Source organism: Labrus bergylta, chromosome 11, assembly GCF_963930695.1.
Source record: "Labrus bergylta chromosome 11, fLabBer1.1, whole genome shotgun sequence".
Classification (NCBI taxonomy): domain Eukaryota; kingdom Metazoa; phylum Chordata; class Actinopteri; order Labriformes; family Labridae; genus Labrus; species Labrus bergylta.
In genome coordinates this window covers 3,255,020-3,274,288 of record NC_089205.1, presented here as the reverse complement: position 1 = coordinate 3,274,288, position 19,269 = coordinate 3,255,020, and the positions used below count along the sequence as shown (strand labels likewise).

At 42.3% G+C, this 19,269-nt stretch overlaps 1 protein-coding gene across 3 annotated transcripts in view; it reads right to left on the bottom strand.

The window, feature by feature from the left end:
• LOC109999018 (RNA-binding protein Musashi homolog 2-like) overlaps positions 1–19,269 on the bottom strand; it is a 54,450-nt gene that overhangs the window by 26,914 nt on the left and 8,267 nt on the right. For all 3 annotated transcript variants that reach the window (XM_065960581.1, XM_065960582.1, XM_020653959.3), the window contains exon 7: positions 14,839–14,887. In XM_065960581.1, coding sequence (XP_065816653.1) covers positions 14,839–14,887 — 49 coding nt within the window. The remainder of the gene's footprint in view (positions 1–14,838; positions 14,888–19,269) is intronic.

The window sequence follows — 19,269 nt, the reverse complement described above, 5'->3', positions numbered from 1 at the left end:
GGGTGTTTGTTGACTCTTGGTCAAGAAGTAGCATAAAACAATATGTTATGTCCAGGTTTAAATATTTATCTCAACAGATGGTTAAATTCTGTCTTGTAACTTGTTCGTGGTTTAAGATGTTTATAAAAAATAACGTGAGTCAATAATAGTTTTATAATAAAATGTATAATGCATACTGTATGTTAGTTCATTAGAAAGGGAGTCCATCTTAGAAAAAACAAACATCAATCTGTCTGTCATTAGCTGTCTGTTCACTATGGATCCCTTTTTGCTGTAGTCATCTGAATGATAAACTTAATCAAACTTAATTTACAGTTTTGTAGAATATCTTACTATAAAAAGAGATGTTTTTAGACAATGAAAGATAGGGCACAAATTTCATCTGACATATTCCACTATCCTCTACCTGAATTAAAATATTGAAAACAGCAGGAAGAAAAAAAGGTTCTTACTTTTGATTCTTCTGGCAATTAAAAAAGAAGCAGAGAAGGAAGTGTTTCATTTTTACAAAGACTGAAATCAGTGTAAAACAAAGCCTGCAGAGAGCCTGATGTGTGAGTGTTAACAGCTGCTCTTCTGATCCATGTGAGAGTAAATACTCTGAGATCTGATCCTGCAGAATGAGCAGCTCATAAAACCAGAGACACAAGAGAAAATTCAGACTTTATCAGGAACCCTGTCTGCAAAAGTTAAAGTCGATAAATTGACTGAGATGCATTAAAGCCAGATTGTGCCCTTTTATTTACACATCCTCTCTGTAAAGGAAGAGGAGGAGAGACAGTTACACTCTTCAGAGCACGACTCAGTGTAGACTAAATGAGAGTGGACAGAGGAATCGATTGAGGCAGCAAGCCATCTGACTGCACTATAATGAGAGGAGTGAAATACATTTAGACTTGTGGGCTGATAGAGGAACACAAGGTGAGTGAGGAGGAGGAGGAGGAGAGGAAAGGCCTGTTCTGATGGAATCAGACTTGTAAGAAAGAAAATTCGCTGTAAAGGATTTAAGAGTCGATGTCTCTGCAGAAAACTGAAAGCAGACTGTAAGGTCATAAACTTATAGTCTCAGATCTAAGATCCTGCATTTTCAACCAGTTACATATCTAATCAGAGCATTAAAACTCTCTCCCACTCCTGCTCGCCACATCTGGAGCACCTAACCATCCTGTGCCATCCATTTCACCTCCCCCAGGAATTCACTTCGGTCATCGCTACATCTGTAGCGTGTCATCTGTGTCCGTGTCACCACAAGCGGACACGGACACAGCTTTATCGGACCTGCATGACGTGCTGTGCCGGCACCAAAACAAGCATCCGAACGCTGCCCTCATCGTGGCTGGGGATTTTAACAAGGCGAACCTGAAGAAAGTTATGCCGAACTTTTTCCAACACGTCACTTGCTCCACCAGGGGCAACAATACACTGGATCATTGCTACACGCCATTCAAAGAGGGCTACAAGGCGACTTCCCTGCCCCCACTCAGGAAATCAGACCATTCCGCCATTTACCTTTTGCCAAGGTACAAACAGACTATTGTACGTGAAAAGGTGGTGACGAGGCAGGTGAACGACCAATCAGAGGCTACGCTGCGAGACGCTCTGGATGACGTCGACTTGGGCATATTCCAATCCAGCTCGAGTGACGTAGACGAGTTTACGGAAGTTGTGACGGACTTCATAGCAACGCTGGTAGACGGCGTTCCCATGGTGTCTGTCCGGATTTTCCCAAACCAGAAGCCATGGGTGGATAAATCTATCCGCACCGCTGTGAACGAACGGACCGCTTCATACAACTCGTCACTACTCACCGGCAGGACGGAGGAATACAAAGCGGCGTCTTACAGACTGAGACGAGCAGTGAAAAGCGCTAAGCGGAGGTACAGGTACAAAGTGGAATCACAGTTCCAGCAGCGTGATTCAAGGAGCTTGTGGCAAGGACTGCAGACAATTACTGACTACAGGAAAAGAGCCCATGTCTCGGTGAGTGCAGATGCCGCTCTGGCTGACGAACTTAATGACTTTTATGCGCGATTTGAGGCTATCGCTAGCACCGCTAATGTTAGCATGCCAATTGATGCAGCCAGCAGGATCTCCGAGGCCAGAGCGGCACACTCGCACCCGCTAACTGTGTCAGAGCACGACTTGAGGAGGACACTGAGAAAGGTAAACACCAGGAAGGCTGCCGAGCCAGATGGTATTTCTGGCAGAGTGCTGAAGTCCTGTGCCGACCTGTTAGCTCCAGTGTTTACCACCATCTTCAACTTCTCCCTGAGTCAGTCTGTGGTCCCCACATGCCTGAAAAAAGCCATTATTGTCCCTGTACCGAAGAATGCCTTTCCAGCTTGCCTTAATGACTATCGCCCAGTAGCACTCACCTCAGAAGTGATGAAGTGCTTTGAAAGACTCATCAAGATGCAAATCTGCTCCTCGCTCCCAGAGTCTCTGGATCCACTTAAGTTCGCATACAGACTGAACAGATCCACAGATGATGCTGTCTCCCAGGTACTGCACACCACCCTCACCCATCTGGACAAAAGGAAGGGGGACTATGTGAGACTGCTGTTCATTGATTTTAGTTCAGCTTTCAACACCATAGTCCCCCGCCAACCTCCATTCCAAGCTGATAAACCTCGGACTTAACACCTCTATGTGTGCTTGGATCCTGGACTTGGGCAGACCACCTGGGATCCCCTGCACCCTCAACACCGGAGCACCACAGGGCTGTGTTCTCAGCCCCCTGCTCTTCACCCTGTACACACATGACTGTGTGGCCACAAGCAGCTCCAACATCATCGTGAAATTTGCAGATGACACGGTGGTTGTTGGTCGCATCAGCAACAATGATGAGCAGGCGTATACAGGGGAGGTTGGAAACCTGACACAGTGGTGCCAGGACAACAACCTGCTCCTGAACGTCAGCAAAACCAAGGAGCTGATTGTGGACTTCAGAAGAGGACTGCAGAGGGATTACACCCCACTGAGAATTGATGGGACGCTGGTGGACAGGGTGTGCAGCTTCAAGTACCTGGGGGTGCACATCTCTGAGGATTTAACATGGACAACCCACATAGACAGTCAGGTGAAGAGGGTGAGGCAGCGCCTCTATCACCTCAGACAGCTGAGGAAATTCAAAGTCTCTGTGAAGGTCCTGAAGACTTTTTATTCCGGACCGGTGGAGAGTGTGCTGACTGGAAACATCACCCAGTGGTACGGGAACAGCACTGTACGTGACCGAAGAGCCCTGCAGAGGGTGCTGAAGTCAGCAGAGCATACCATGGGTACAACACTCCCCACCCTCCAGGACATCTTCACAAGGAGGAGCACAGCCAGGGCAAACAGGATCATGAGTGATCCCCACCACCCAGGTAACGGACTGTTTATGTGGCTACCCTCTGGCAGCCGCCTTCGATACATCAAGGTGAACACAGAAAGACTCAGGAAAAGCTTCTTTCCTCAGGCTGTCGGGACTGTTAACTCCACTCTCCTCAGTTAAAAACAAAACAGAACTAAACAAAACAGAACTGTGATTACATGATGCACACACACCACACAATCCAATCTGCACATTGCACTTTGACACCCTGGACACTTTACACTGTTTACATTATTCTATATTTTGTATATCAAAACATATCTTTACACACTGACACTTTGCACTGTTAACATTATTCTATATTGTGTATATTCAAATATTTATTTTTAAATTTTACATTATATTACTATTTTACTGTATATGTGTATTAGTAATTTGAGTGTTATTGCATGGCCTTGCGGAACAGTCTTTACATTTCACTGCACATCTGTATGAGCATGTGACAAATAAAAATCTTGAATCATGAATCTTGAATCAAATACTGAACTGAGATAAAGAAACACTGGGCAGATTCTAATCCAGCATCAAGCATTTAATGTACGAGAAGTGAGAGTCTTGATTTTCTATCAAATGGGGTCATCATCGTCAATCATTTTGGTGCTCCTCAGATTCTCAAGACAATTTACGCTTATCAACTTGCCAAATATTATACGAGTTTACTAAAACTCAGTTGTGAGAAAACTGTGAAAAAGTCACAATATTTAACTTTCATAAAAGAATGAAAACATTTTGAATCCAAGCTAAACCATTCATGGGATAATCTCAAAAATATAAACTCGGTTTTTAAAGTACCTTCTTTTTGTCGGCGGGGGGCATTTTCTCTGCCTCAGTAGTTGGTGGGGTTTGCAACTCATCCACTCATTTTTGCATGGACTGATTTGATATATTTCTGCCTGAACATGTTAAGGAAAACATAAATAAAACTAATCAGTCTTCTTATGAGGGATATGTGTGGTTGCCTAATAAACAATACAACGCTTCCTCCCAGCACCAGAACGACCAGTCTGTTTAACTCACTCACATTTTTTATCAGTTTAGGCCCTCAATGATGGTTAAAAGTTGTGTCAAAGCTGTAATGCAGACACTTGCCACTAGTCGTTGCTGTAGCTCCAGTTAATAGGCCGTCTCTTCTCACTGTCTGGATGATAACCAGTTCAGTGGACAGATGGCAGTTTTTCAGTGTTTTGTTCTAAAAAATGGAGATATTGTTTTTTAGGCTGTGTCATATTCATCTGGCATACAGACTGAAGGAATGTGTAAACACATTCAGCACAGGCATGTGGTGGACAGAAGGCTGGTGCTGCTAGCACTGCTAACATCAGCCATACTCTGCTAACCAATCAGATTTTTTTTAACCAGCAGACCCTGTGATCCCGTATTTAACCGTATTGAATAATCAATTTGAACTGTTTTCTTACTGTAAGACTTGTCAGTTATTCTGGAATTTAAATTCAGACATCAAAATCAACACGGAGAGTAGTCTACTGCATCATTTTGTTTGAAGCATGCTAAGCTAGTCCAGCGCAAAGATTTAACAGACTAAATGTGATGTCTACTCTGCAGCTCTGATTTGGATATTTAAACTAAACAAGCCTTTCCCCTCAGCTGTGTCCTCCTCTTTAAACCTGTCCATCACATCTTCTCCCCTTCACATCTGACAGACTAATGGAAAACCATCTGGGGCAGCATGCAGGGTGACAGCTCCATGTCCATTAGCACACACGCACCCTCACACACACATGAAATTAGGCAGTGGCAGCATGTTGATGGTGTGAAACAAACAAAAAAGTCTATTTCCCCTCCTCTCTCCCGGTCTGTCCTGCAAACTCACACTAATGTGATTACGGCCGCCTCAAAACAATTTGAGCTTTAATTACTCGAGACGCGTCAGGACGAAACCAAGAGAGGCTTTTCTCAAACAAATCAACGTGTGACCGATAGGCTGAGGAGGAGGAGGCAGAGGGGGAGACTGAACCAACAGACAGACGGAGAGATTTTCTAATTAGATGAAGGAGAAGCTCTCAGACAGCTTTAATAGAAATCTGACGCTGCAGTCTGAGCACGCTGTTATCTCTGTCTGCTGGACCTGGGCTGATTACCTGCACGCTGTGTGGATGTAAAGAGACATAAAATAATGTACAATTGATTACACTCAGGGTTGGGAATATCGTTTTACTTACTTACTTAGTAACGTGCTACTGTAACGTTACTACTATTTGTGGTAACTAGTCGTTTATTCCTACTTTTCAAATTCAATGACGCTTGGGAGCGCTGGATAGCCTGTAACGGTTGTGTTGTGCACCCCATATACTGTCCTTAGGCTAGAGTCCTCATTGCAGCATCTGTGGGTTTGAATCCGACCTCGGACCTTTGTAGAATGTCTACCCCCACTCTCTCCTCCCAACAATTCATGCTTCTCCAATGAAGGCAAAAAGACCCAAAAATAACTTGATTTCTTTTTTATAACACGGTTACAATTACAGTCATTCAAAGGCACCCGCTACTTGTTATCAATGTTGGGACTTAAAGGCTTTATGTGATTTTTCACACTTAAATGTAGAAATCAAGTATATCCTCTGAAAATAACTCTGTGAGTCATGACTGTCTACAATGGGTGTAACACCCGAGTCCCACTGTCTGTGATGTTTTCAGAGTTTTCAGAGTCCTATCTTCAGTTTGTTTACATCGCCCGGACAGCCGGCTGACTCCTCCCCTCTTGTATAAAAGTTGTTTAATTGAGGGACTAGAGAAAAGAAGAATAACATACTGTACTCACTGCTTAACTGTGTTTCTAGATCACGCTCATTTCAGGTAAATTTACATGCAGTGTGAAGATACGAGCATAATAAAGATCGCTAGCATTAGCATGCTAACACAACAATGCAACGCGAGTTGTTTTGGTTTCATGCTGGTGCTCAAGGGCGACATCTGCTGGATCAAAAAATCGCATATAAAGCCTTTAAGCATTACTATGTTACGCAACTAACATTTGCGGTAACAAGTACTTAAAAAGCACTCCTTACTCGTTACTTTACGTGAAACAGTCGACAACAGGCAGGCAAGGTTACGCTAACATCAGCATCAGGAGAAAGAACGTCGCGCGAGGTAATCAAATACAGACAGGTGATCATTCAGCGGTCAGCTTCCTGTCTCTGAAATACCAACATCATTTTCCCTGCTCAGGTTAAACCACAAGAATAATGTGGTGAGTTGTCGTCTGTGTGCAGGAAGGAAAACTTCTATCCCAAGAATGGAGCAGCGAGCTAAATATCAGGTTTCTATTAAACTATCTGTCGGAGACAGTGGAGACCCAGGTACAGCTCACTAAGAGACTGATGGACAGGCCTATCCTGACTACTCAAAAAGAGTTGACACCGCAGCTCACACCTACACATTCTCACACTGATGGCATAGGCTGCTGTGTAAAATGACCATCAGAAGTAACTAATCCCATTCATACACAGCCGATGAAGCAGAGGGAGCAACATTGGGTTAAGTGTATTGCCCAAGGACAAGCTGATTGAACGCCCGACCTTCTGGTTAAGAGACGACCGACTGTACCACTGAGCCACAGCCACCCCACTGATTGAGCTACTGAATGTTTTATAGTCCCTAGAGAAGGCAGTGAAAAAACACTTTTAATCATCTCTCTGACAGTCTGCAGGTTTAACTCTTTGTTGCTGCAGTTTGAATTCTTATCTGACACAATTCTATTTTCATTTGTGATGTGTTGACAAATAAGTGTTACTGGTTTGAACTTTGCCTTGAAAAGTTTAACAGAAAAAGTGACCAGACAGCACATTCAGTCATCCACCAACATGTTAAATGATCAAATTAAATAGTAGTAGAATAATTATCACATAAATATGGGGGGGGGGGGGGCTTTATGTCTGAAAATGGCTTCTGTTTTAACTTATATCAAAAATATTAATTATTAATTTCCAGCTGATATTTGTTTGAAAAGCATTCAGTATTTCATGTGACACTTTTCATCTTGTGACTCTCTCTCTGCCTGATTTATGTTCATCTTGTTTATTTTCTAAAGAATTGACCTGTAAGGTTGGCCGGTCAAAACCTTCGCCTGAATGAAACACTTTCTGCAGCTGTACAAGCTCGGGTTCAGAATCAGCTGAGATTGCTCAGCTTATGCCAGTGTCAGACAGTTTCTCCCTGAAGTGTTTGGTCGCCCTCCTTAAGTCTTGAAGATGCACATTTCGTGAAGTTCTTTGTGTTCTGAGAGTTCAAAAACAAAAACTGTCCTGAAAACGAGCTGGGTCAAAAATCCTTTTTTTCTTACACTTTTATTCAGCAGTGAAGAGACTTTGATTCCTCAGGGTTTTTCAGGTTTACATTTCCTCTCCTTTTTAAATTCAGTCCTTTTACAACAGAGAGCTCATCTGAATCTCAAAGCCAACATCTGTGACAGGAGAACGAGCTTTAAACTGCTCCAGTTAATCCTGCACCGGGGGAGACGAGGCATGGGAACTCACAGGAAACGCAGAAAAGGAGAGTGTGCAAGAAAATGTCTTAGGAGAAGAATATCACAGGCAGAAAATGTTACAAAAAAACAGAAATATCCGAGGCTTGTTCAGATTAAAAGTCATGTTTCTCCAGACAAACAATAAGCCGACAGTACTTGCCTCAGATTCTGCAAAGCTGTTTCCTCTTAAAAATCATGTTTTTCAACCAAAACGTACTCCTGAAACATTTCAATGAGTCTCAGTCCTCCAATTCAATGTCACACATCAGTGAACTGAACAAATGAATTATTTGCACTGGCAGCGCCTGTTTTCAATACAAAACCATTAATTGTAGTTCAGTGTTTTCAGCGCTCAGCTGTTTGTTTTTTTGGTCGATGCGTTCACAGCGCTCTCAGTTGTAAATAGTTCCACTTTCAGAACAGTGTCATGCTCGTCAATGTCACTTCTCCATCACTGACCAATCAAAATCAAGAGGGGGCGGGACTTCTGATATCAGCTTTATCAACAACAATGGCAGAGGAGCGCTAGTCCGTCTCGTTTTTTCGATGGAACAATTTCCAGGTGTAGAGCTCCTGCTGATGCCAGGACAACACTCCTTCACGTTGTTTACCCGTTTTATATAAGTCCTGGAATTAAAGCAAAAACTCAGCACACGGCGCTATACAAAGCACACCTAACGGACATTATACAGGGAGCAGAAGTTAACTTTCGTAACCTAGCAACAATGAGCGCTGGTGAGAAGCGCTCTGAAACAGAGGTTGTGGGCACTGGCAACGCAAAAAGGGCTGTCAGTGGACACAGCCCCTAAAGGACTTCCAGCCAAGACTCTCTTTCTGTGCTTCCTTACAATTCTCTTCACAGTAAATAAAGACTCTTATTTTGTTAAATTCAGGAGGATTTAAGGTTAAGCTTTGACAAACAAAATGATTCTTATATTTATAAATATTTCGTAAACATCAACACAGTAACAACATTTACTGTTTTTTTAATTTTTGGAGCAGGAAACAGGAAGAATGAACTTTCCAATTTCAAAATAAAAGCTCTGTATGTTTAAGTTTCAGCCACAACAAACTTGAAATAAAGAAACTGTTTTTGCTTTTGCTTCCTGTTTACAGTGTGACTGGTAGAATAAGAAGCTAGAAGAGCGTGGGTGATGTTCGAAATGAACGTCTAAGGTAGGAGATAAACTTGCTTTCAACCAAACGTTTTTATGTTAAATGCCTCGCATCCCCTGGCATCAACATGGTCTCAAGTTAATGTATGCAGATTAATAGGGGGCAGTGTAGTCAGTGAGTCAGAGGATGTGACAAAGTTAGCACATCAGCAGGGACAAGAATGGCAAAAAGCTTTAAAAACAAACTGATAAACCAAGTCTGTAGTTATCCAAAAGTCAGAACTAAACAGGGAAAAAGATGTTTAAGGGTACTGCTCCCTTTACTTGGAACAAGTTACAAAAAGAGCTGAAACTTCTCGAGCTCGTCTCGTTGGAGGCGGACGCATCTGGCTGTAGATGTTCTCCCTGACGTGTTTGTGGATGATCTTGACGGACATTTTCTGTTCAAATTTGTCATTTGTGCCATTTAATGTCTACTGATGTATTTTTTTAGCTTGCATGTTTAGTTACTTGTTAGAGTTTTTCTTTCCTGGTTAAATAAATTATTATGTGGCAGATGGTTGAGTTTTTTAAATATTCCTTAATTGTGTAATCAGGTTGTTGTTGAAGATGTCGAATATGTAAAATATAAATGATGTAAATGAAGGTACCTATATTAGCAGCTGTCTGATGTTTTATTAATCCAACGATGAACGCTGCTGACACGGTACGGCAAGCAGGCAGCAACAGGCACTGAGATGCCACCACAGTAGCGGCGACCACCGCAAAATCCCCCCCAAAAAATAAATAAAAAAATCCAAAGAGGAAGTGAGATCAAATGTGAGACCCTCACGTGTCAAGAGGACACCCTTCTCTCCTCTCCTCCCAGTGACCTTGTCTTTCATCAGGTCTCTCCTCTGATATCAGCTCTTTGTAATCCTGCTGAGATAAAGAGCTCTAACACGTTTTAATGTGAAAGAGGTGACCTCATCTTCAGCACAACCTCACCGATAGAAGAGTCAGCCCCGCATGATGAGGAGAGAAATACCTCTGAGATAAAGAGGAGGCTTCTAACATGACCCATCATTATCTCATATCCTCTGATGAGCAGATTTAGAGCTCAGGGAGAACACACACACACACACACACACACACTCTCTGTTTATAATGTGAATATGTCCAATCACATGAAGGGTTGAGCAGTGACTTTCTGTTTTTCTATTTTTCTATTTGGTTATTTCTTGGCTGATCTTGGTCTTGGTTAATCTGTTTCCATTATTTTGTTGTTGTTTTGGCCAACAAGTCCAACATCATACACTGATTGATTTTTCTGTGAATAACGCACAAAAATAAGAAGGGGTAAGACCAGAACAGTTTTTAACTTCTTCCTATCACTATTGAACATGAACTATATTATTTGAGTTACTTATTTGTTGCCATGGATCCTGAGGATCCAGTTTTTTTTTTTGTTTTGGGTTTGTATTTTCTTAACATGTTCAATAAATGGACTAATAAATACACATGAACATACAAAAATTTGTTAAATACGATGGATTCTGGTGCTTCATCTGCCAGTTCTGTGGTCATTCTTTTTACGTCATGGCTGAGATCCTCCGCCCTATGGTCCGTCAGGAAAAGTCTGTGAGGTGCATGTGTGAACCACAGACTCTAAATATTGTTGTATGAAGCCTGAGTGATGTCATCCATCTGTTACAGCAGGGAGCTCCGGAGGCTCATCAGCAGCAGCCGCCATGTTGGAAATCCTGTCTCAGTCTAGCTTTCAGTCAACCTAACCACAGACTGAGAGCTGGAGCTGAGGCGGGTTTTAAGCCTCTTGACAAACCGTTACATCATGCCCACCTGTCAATCATGTCAGCTACGCGCCTAACTATGGATAACACATATTGTTTTCAAAATCAAAACAGAGACGTTTAAAAAAAAAAAATCACCGTCCGTGCAGAGTGTGCCAGTGATGACAATAACTAATCAGACCAATTTTTTTCATTTGTACCAGCTGTACGCATGCTGATTTCTGCTGAAAAAAATGTTTTATTATCCAGTGATCCTGGAGCCAGCCTCAAGTGGACACTCGAGGAACTGCAGGATTTTGCACTTCCGCATCGGCTTCATTTTTTTTAAGACCGGTGGTTGCCGCTTGGAGTGAAGCCAGGAAGATTTCAGAGGCAGCCTGACTGAATTTTTAGGAGCGCATGCCTGAATAATACTCTTTTGTCTGTTTGAGCAGAGATGACTTTTTGACAGGGCTCAAGCCGGATGGCACCACATAGATTACATTTATTAGAGAAGCTTTTCACACGGACTAAAAGCTGTCTCACAAGTTTTAAAGGGGGAACATGTCGATGCTGTGAGCTTAAACTGTGTCGGGCTGTGGTTTCTTTTCCTCCTCCTGACACAACTCTCAGTCATTTATATTCTTTCTCTTCCAGCTGAAACTCAGAAGATCGGCTCTCATTAACCTCCAGCTCTGCAGCCTGCACACACAACATGAAGACATTAAAGCATTTAGAAATACATCCATTAAAAACGTCCTTGTTATGCTAATGAAACACCTCGCAAAAATGTTGGCCTTTGAAGTGAACGCAGCATCTTGACTTTGCAGTCTTCCCTATCTGCAACCTGCCGTCTCTCTGTTTGTCACTTGTTGTTGACCTCCATCTATACATCTGCCACTCTCTCTCTTTCTGGACGAGTTAATAAGACGACAAACAGGTCACCCCGAGGCTCAGCCGCCTGCCAAACAGCAGCGGTCAGACACACGAGTCCTGACACGCTGGGAACAACTCGCTGCTTTAATTACCCCCTTCAAGCCTCCACCCTCAGCGGAGTGCAGGGCGGAGGAGACGGCGGAGGAGGGATGTAGATGTGAGTTCATCAACTGGCCCTCGGGGAGATCCATTAGGCAAGCGGCTGTGTTTGGCAGCTGTAATGAGGTTCATTGGAGAGGAGGTTATCAATACTCGGAGAGAGTGAAGGAGGCAGCGGCTGCCTGTTAGAGGAAATATCCTTCAAGGTCGTCTTCAAGGACGAGGAGAGAGTCAGAGCTGGAGGAGACGACCAATGAGAGAGCGAGGGTTTGTTTCAGAGCACAGAGAGAGAGATTTTGTTTTCAGTCATCGGACTATCAGCTCTTCACTGAGAACAAAAATATGAACTGTCTAATTAAGTATAACAAATGTAATCCTTAAAGATGTTCAGACATCTTTTCATACTTCCACATATTGATTCTGTTACCTGAACAAAACCAAACACCTGTTTAATTCCTGAAAGATAAAGATACACATATAACTAAACAGCTTAAGTCCTATAACACCACACTACGGTTTAGTTTTAAATAATGTACACCGTGCTGATTTACTGGTGATGTTTTCTGCTGTAAAACTGATGACTGAAATGTGGGCTTCATGTCAGCCTGACTGTCTGTTTCATCAGTTATGATAACTAAATACTAAATGAAGCAAACAGGTGAAAGAGGTTTAAATGAGACCACTTGACAAAGCTCTAAGAGAATCTGGGCTATCATGTGTAATGTTAATCATCAACTGATACTGAAGTGTTACCTCGAGTGTTTCCTGAATCAGACAAACTACACAGAGCTCTCACTTTCAAACAAAGAGGAATCATCCAGATTTTCAAGGTCGTGTCTTTACAATCCATCAGCAGCACAGAACTTGAAGCTTCTCAATAACACGAGCCAATCAGAGACAGCGATGGAGACACAGACGTGGTCAGACTCAGCTGGTTATTACCACATCGATGTTTTATAACAGAGACCCACACACACACAAAGACACACACACACAACACACACACACACACACACACAGACACACACACACACACACACATACACACACAAAGAGACACACAACACGCACACACAAAAGACACACATACATACACAAAGACACACACACACACACACAAACAAAAACACACACACACGCAAATACTCAAAATAAAAACAAACACATAAAAACACAAAATATACACAAATACAAAAATTAAGCCACACACAAACAAATGCACACGCACACACACTCACAGCTGGAGTCACATTAATGGACCAATCAGCAGTGTCCTTCAGGGAAGCTGAACATCAAGCTGGGGACTGAACTCAGGCCAGACAAGGAGAGAGAACACTGAGTGATGATTGGACGAGATGATCACAAATAAAAAAAATATGATATCAAAGCTGAGAATCATCTGAGAAATCCACTGTAAAAGAATTATTCAGACTACTAAAAAAATAGCTTTTTTCTTTGTCAACATTTTTCAAGACTGTGTGAATGTCTCTGGCTCCGCCCACAATAATCCTGAATTTAATAGAGGGCATCACTAAGGTATCGAGCCAGGAAGAGACCAAAGCATTCATTCTAAATCATCACACGTGATGCTTGTTATCCAATGAAATCAGTTATGACACCCTGGTTACGGGCAGATTTTGTTGGTGTAAAAATGTTCATACAGTTCCATCCAACGCGTTTTCAGTTCAATATAAACAAAAAACAATATGATGTTCAATTCAAAGAACGCTCAGGCAGCGAGAACTAAAAGAACAGGGGAAAAACACAAAGGTTACAAGTCAGTCCAGCCAGGGTTTTGTATTCAGTTGGCTGGTCTTTATAAATCCAGACGATCTGAAGGCAAACATCAACCAAAACGACGCAGACTTCATAGAAAAGAAAGAGAACACCACACAGCTCCAATTAAACAGCAAGCTCCAGTACAGACATACTTTTACTGCTGTAAGCCGCCACCTTCCTCCACGACGTCTCACATGCATTTACCGAATTTCCCTCTGGGATTAATGAAGTATTTTTGATTCTGATTCTGATTCTGATGTCATGATTGACGTTCTGTCTACAGGTGGAGGTGTGTCAGTGAGCTGCAGGGAGCAGGGAAGAGATCTGATGAACTAGTGCATTACTGATGTTTGAGTAAGAACACTACTGAGGAGTCAAGCACTTCACACATTAATTGAACTGTGTATTGAGTTTAAAGGTCAAATTTAGGAAGTTATTACTGGATTTTGAACTACAAATGAGTCAAAACTATTTTATTATGACCAAAAACATGTAAAACTATCAGACACAGATCATAAGAAACATAAAGTGAAACATTGAAAGAACTGGTCAGTTTCTATGTTTAAATCTGCTAAGAGCAAAATCTCTCTGTTTGCTGTGTCTTTGTAAAGTCCAGTGTGTGTGTGTGTGTGTGTGTGTGTGTGTGTGTGTGTGTGTGTGTGTGTGTGTGTGTGTGTGTGTGTGTGTGTGTGTGTGTGTGTGTGTGTGTGGAAGGAGGAGGAGGATGGAGATAACCATCGTTCCTCCTCCGTCTCTCTGCAGCCTCAGCTCTCTGAACCTTATCAGACCACACACACACCTCCATCCTTTAGTCTGCACCTTCCGTTCTGCGGGGGGGGGGCATCTTTTCTTTACCTGTCCCCCCCCCACCTGATCCCCCTCCTCACCCCATCAGCAGAACGTCAGAGCAGATCCATATCGAGACGTCAGAGGGACAAAACAGCCGAAGGGGAAACGAGGCTAATTAAAGAGAGATAGGTTAAATAAAGTGTGTGTGTGTGTGTGTGTGTGTGTGTGTGTGTGTGTGTGTGTCACAGTGTGGAGAATCAGCGTGATAAGGGGACAGATTCAGTATGGATTGGTGTCTAACTGAAAGTTATCTGTGATGAACGATGAGTCGACCTTCAGGGAGAACAATTTTCGAGGACGTTTACAACTTTTTTCTGAGTGTGTGTGTGTGTGTGTGTGTGTGTGTGTGTGTGTGTAGCATATCCTTGTATGCTGCATATAACTCAGAGGGAGCAGATCAACAGTGATGACTTTCAATCTCAACTTGGACTGTCTCACCTCTGTGTCTGTTGGTGGTTTTGTCAAACATCAGCATGGCGTCTTCTACCTGAGAGAAAAGACAAAAAAGGAAAGACATGTCAGACTGCTGATGTGCGCGCGCACACACACACACACGCGCGCGCACACACGCACAGCTGCAGCTGATGAAATAAGAACAGTGCTCGTTAAATCATCTCTCCTTCAGTCTCTTTTAAAGCCACAGAGTGAATCAGCGTTCTCAAGAAAAAAAAGCAGTGATCAGAGAAATGTGGTTTTATTTGATTGTTTGTCTGTAAACATTTTTAAATCTTATTCACAGATTGACTAATACAAAACATCGGTGTCTCATTGAGATGCACAAAATATATCAGGTCAGAGATGAACTATCTTATAAACTACACATGCACATCGTCGCTGTCTCTCTTCCCCTGCGTCCGCTGTGCACGTCCTTAAAAAAGACATGATGTGATCTCAAGCTGCAGTATACACATGACCAGTAGGGGGCAGTGTAGAGGGGATGTGACGGAGTCAACACAGCAGCGGGGACAATAATGACCAAGTTTTGGAGACAAACATGTCCGTCAGTGTCAGAATATCTGGGACGGATCAGTTCAGTTTTAGCAGTCTGAAAAGAGGAAACAAATCTGAGGCGTTTCATCTGTGCACGGAGGAAGATGCTGGAATTAAAAGGGCGTGCAGATGGTGCAGACGGCGTGTTCTGTCCACCTCAGAGTGAACATAACAGTAGCCTCCTCGACTGTCTCCATGTCTGGAGTTCACTTTGGTTGGTTACATATGGCCTGAGCTCTCTGGGGCCATCTAGAGGTATCCTCTATAAATGATGTACTTGACTTTTAATGTGTTTGTGTGATGTTGTTGTGTGTATTGGCCATGCATCTACTTTGAGTTTTTGATGTCTGTTACTTCGATGTTTTTATTATTTTATTTGCCACTGATGTACCCAGGTCTCTCTTGAGAAAGAGATTCCAAAATCTCAATGAGACTACCTGGTAAAAGAAAGGTAAAATAAAAAATAAATCTACTGAACAGTCTGGACAATAACGTTCATGAAGCAGCTGGTTGTGTTCATGAATATAATGTGAAACAGAAAGTATCTCCAGCCTTTACTTCTGTTACAGACTTTACTCTCCACACTGAATCAAGATCAGGACTCAACTGCAAGACTCCGTGACAAGATGCAGAATAAGAGTCTGTTTAATCAGTAAGTACACGTGTGATCAGAGAACAGACACAAGCACAAACAGGTCATTCGAAAAGGCAGAAGGAAATGTTGGAATGCTGTCACGAGAAAAGAACATGCATTGTTATCATATAGTGAAAATTCATACAAGCTTGAAGACACGAGGGTGATTGTGATATTTCAAGAGTCAGCACTTTGGAAGCTTCTATCAAAGTAGTCAAAATGAGAAACACAAAAAATTTCTAAAAAATCCACAGGTGAACTTCATTCATACAATACTGTGCTTTACTGAGAGCTTAATCTGTAGTTAGTTATTCATCTTATAATTACACACACACAGACCAAATCTGCTCTCCTAAGAGCTGATTCATCCTGAGCATGAAGTCAGAAAGTAGACTTATTATGATGACAAAGACATGAAGCCACAGAGGAGAGGAAATAATAAAGAGACACAGACAAGAGGAGAAGAGGAAGGAGGAGATTTAAGAGCGAGCTGTGTGAAGAGAGAGAGCCGGCTGATCGAGGGTTTCTGCCCTGAAGATGAACACAGTTGTATTTGCAGCGAGTTTCTGACTCGAACCCCTGACTGTGTTACTGCAATCACCTGACACAAACAGATTATTAACCCGACATGTGGAGATTTCCAGAGAAGAGAGATAAGAGAGCAGCAGATAAACAGACTTTAAGAAACACTTTATCTGAACCTCACATTCCCTCTGCTGACTGCTTCATCCACAGCCTCCTCCAACAGATGGAAGAACTTTAGAGCCCTCCTTTATTTAAAATGAGATGAGCTGATAAGAGCTTCACCTGCTGACACAATGCTCCAGAACTTTTCCACAGACCAATCGAAAACACCTTGGGCGTTTCACCTCAGATCCATGAAATCTGATTGACTCCACAGATTTCACTGCAGTAAGAGGCTAAGGATATAGAGAGTAAGGTGCAGAAAAAGGCACTCAAACTGATCAGATGAGGAGACTAAGGTTGGAAAACGTTTAGATAATTCAATACTTTGGGATACTTTTCAACACCATGTGTTTTAAAATGATACAGTCGCTGTTTTTTAAGGATCTTAAGTGGGTGAAGCGTCTTAAACTTTATCCAAATGTTGACAACTTATATGCAATTTCTGCAGTGCAATTTTTTTTTAATCAGAAACAAGAAAAGTGCTCAACAGTGGATGCCTAAGACTTCTATTTTTGTTGCTTTGGTATCAAATAGGTATCGATATTGTTTGATTTTTTTACGAGGATTATCTTTTTAAAAATCAGCAGGTGCCGCAGCAGGTGCCGCTCCTCATCATCAATAATACACACATTAAGCCTGAACTTAACTCTCTGCAGGGGTGACATCTTCACCAACTTGTGCATAAAACATGCAGAAACCTTCAAGTATTTCAGCTCATATGACATGTGTTTTCTGTTTTAAGTTTGATCAGGTTTACTACAGCGCTATGAACCCAAAAGGAGCAGATGTTACAGAGATTTAATGACAATAAAAAGGTCTACAGGATGCTGAAATAAATACATCATGATGCTGATGTATAAAAAAAGCACTGAATGCATGATTTGTCAGTTCTGTCTGTGCATCTTTTAAATGTTTTTTTGTTTTTTTTAAATGTTGTGGTTTGACCATGTTAAGGGACTTCAGGAGAATCTCAACACTGAGATGCTTTTGGAACACAGAGTCACAGGATTGAATCACTCTGTCAGAGCCGGACCACATGTGTGTGATGTGAAGAAAGGATATAGAGTCAAGTAGAAATCACAGGAACTGCATGTTAAAGGTCCCATATTCTTCTTTTTCTGGTTTTACATGCTCTTTAGTGTGTTTTCCAAGTGTCCTGTGCATGTTTAGGCACATCTATGTGCAAAAATTCAAAGTCGGCAGAAACGCGGCTTCTCTTACGTCCTCCTGTTAGCTGTAGCATTAGCTGCATGTAACGCTCGGTTCTAGCCCCCCTCCATAAAAATGTGTCAGTGTGACGTCATTGTCAGTGTGAGATCACTGATCTAAGCCCATTGGCTCGTTGTGTCAAGCCCAGCAGCTCATGTTGAAATTTCCGAGACGCGTGCTGAGCAACTGACCAATAACAACAGAGTGGATCGGCAGACCAATCAGAGCAGACTTGGCCCACGTGGGGTCTAACAGTGTGGGCTCAACAGAGCGTAGCTGACGGACTCAGAGTGTAGAGGGAGCAAGGAGGAGCAGTACATGAAAACAGACACTTTTTTAGAACTTTATCTATTGTGAACGTACAAAAGTAGGAACATAGATTAAATATATGAACCCCAAAAAGGGCAGAATATGGGATCTTTAACAGTTGAAATCTGATATGTTTGATAGTTTGTGTCTCATTCCCGTCAGTCATGAGAACACTGCAGCGTCTAGCTGAAGGTACTCTGTGGACGCCGGATGTTTTCTGTTCATGCTGACACGGTGACTTTCACAGAGGAGTCTGAAGGTCAAACCCTGGAAAGATGAGCGATCTGTCTCTTTAAAATCTTGAGTTTTGAGTCAGAACATGAGGCTGGTTTCAATTGATTAATGGGACACAGTTTCAGTTTTTATGATGGTAATAAGTGTTTTTACACCTGCAGCTGATTGGTGGAGACGGTCTCTAATGACTGATCTCACACCTGATCATCGATTCCATCACCTGTGTCAAATAAACAAGTCTTTGTGAATGACGCTGCAGGAAGATCTCCTCTTTCTCAAACTCTGTGTGCTCCTAAAACTAACTAAAACCTGTCCAACAATCTTTTTTTCTGAGGATTTATTTTTACTCTCAAAGAAAAAAAACCTCCTCCCCTCAGTTTCTCTTGTTCCAATCATAATCCTCCTCTTCATCCCCACGGTTCTCTCTTCAGACCTGACTCCATAAATGCCGGGATGCTTTGATGAATCTGTCTGATGAGTCACAGTCTGTCTGATTGTAATGTTCCTGCAGTAAATAAAGACCGCAAAGTAAAGAAAAGAAGTGAAGCTGTATCTCTTCACACAGACTCTCCGTCTGTTCCTCCTCATTGTTCTGCTGCAGAAAGGCATTGTGGGTAATTTACATTTATAAAGACCCCCCTCACAGCGCAGCGCTCCGTTAAACCGCTCTTTTCTCCTGAACAATGATACGAGCATAAACTGAGGGCTCCGTGCACAGAGGGATGATGGGAAATATATGAATTTGTCTCTTGTCATACAGGGGATCATTTGAATGTTGTCATGGTGATATGGAGGCCATTTTCAGG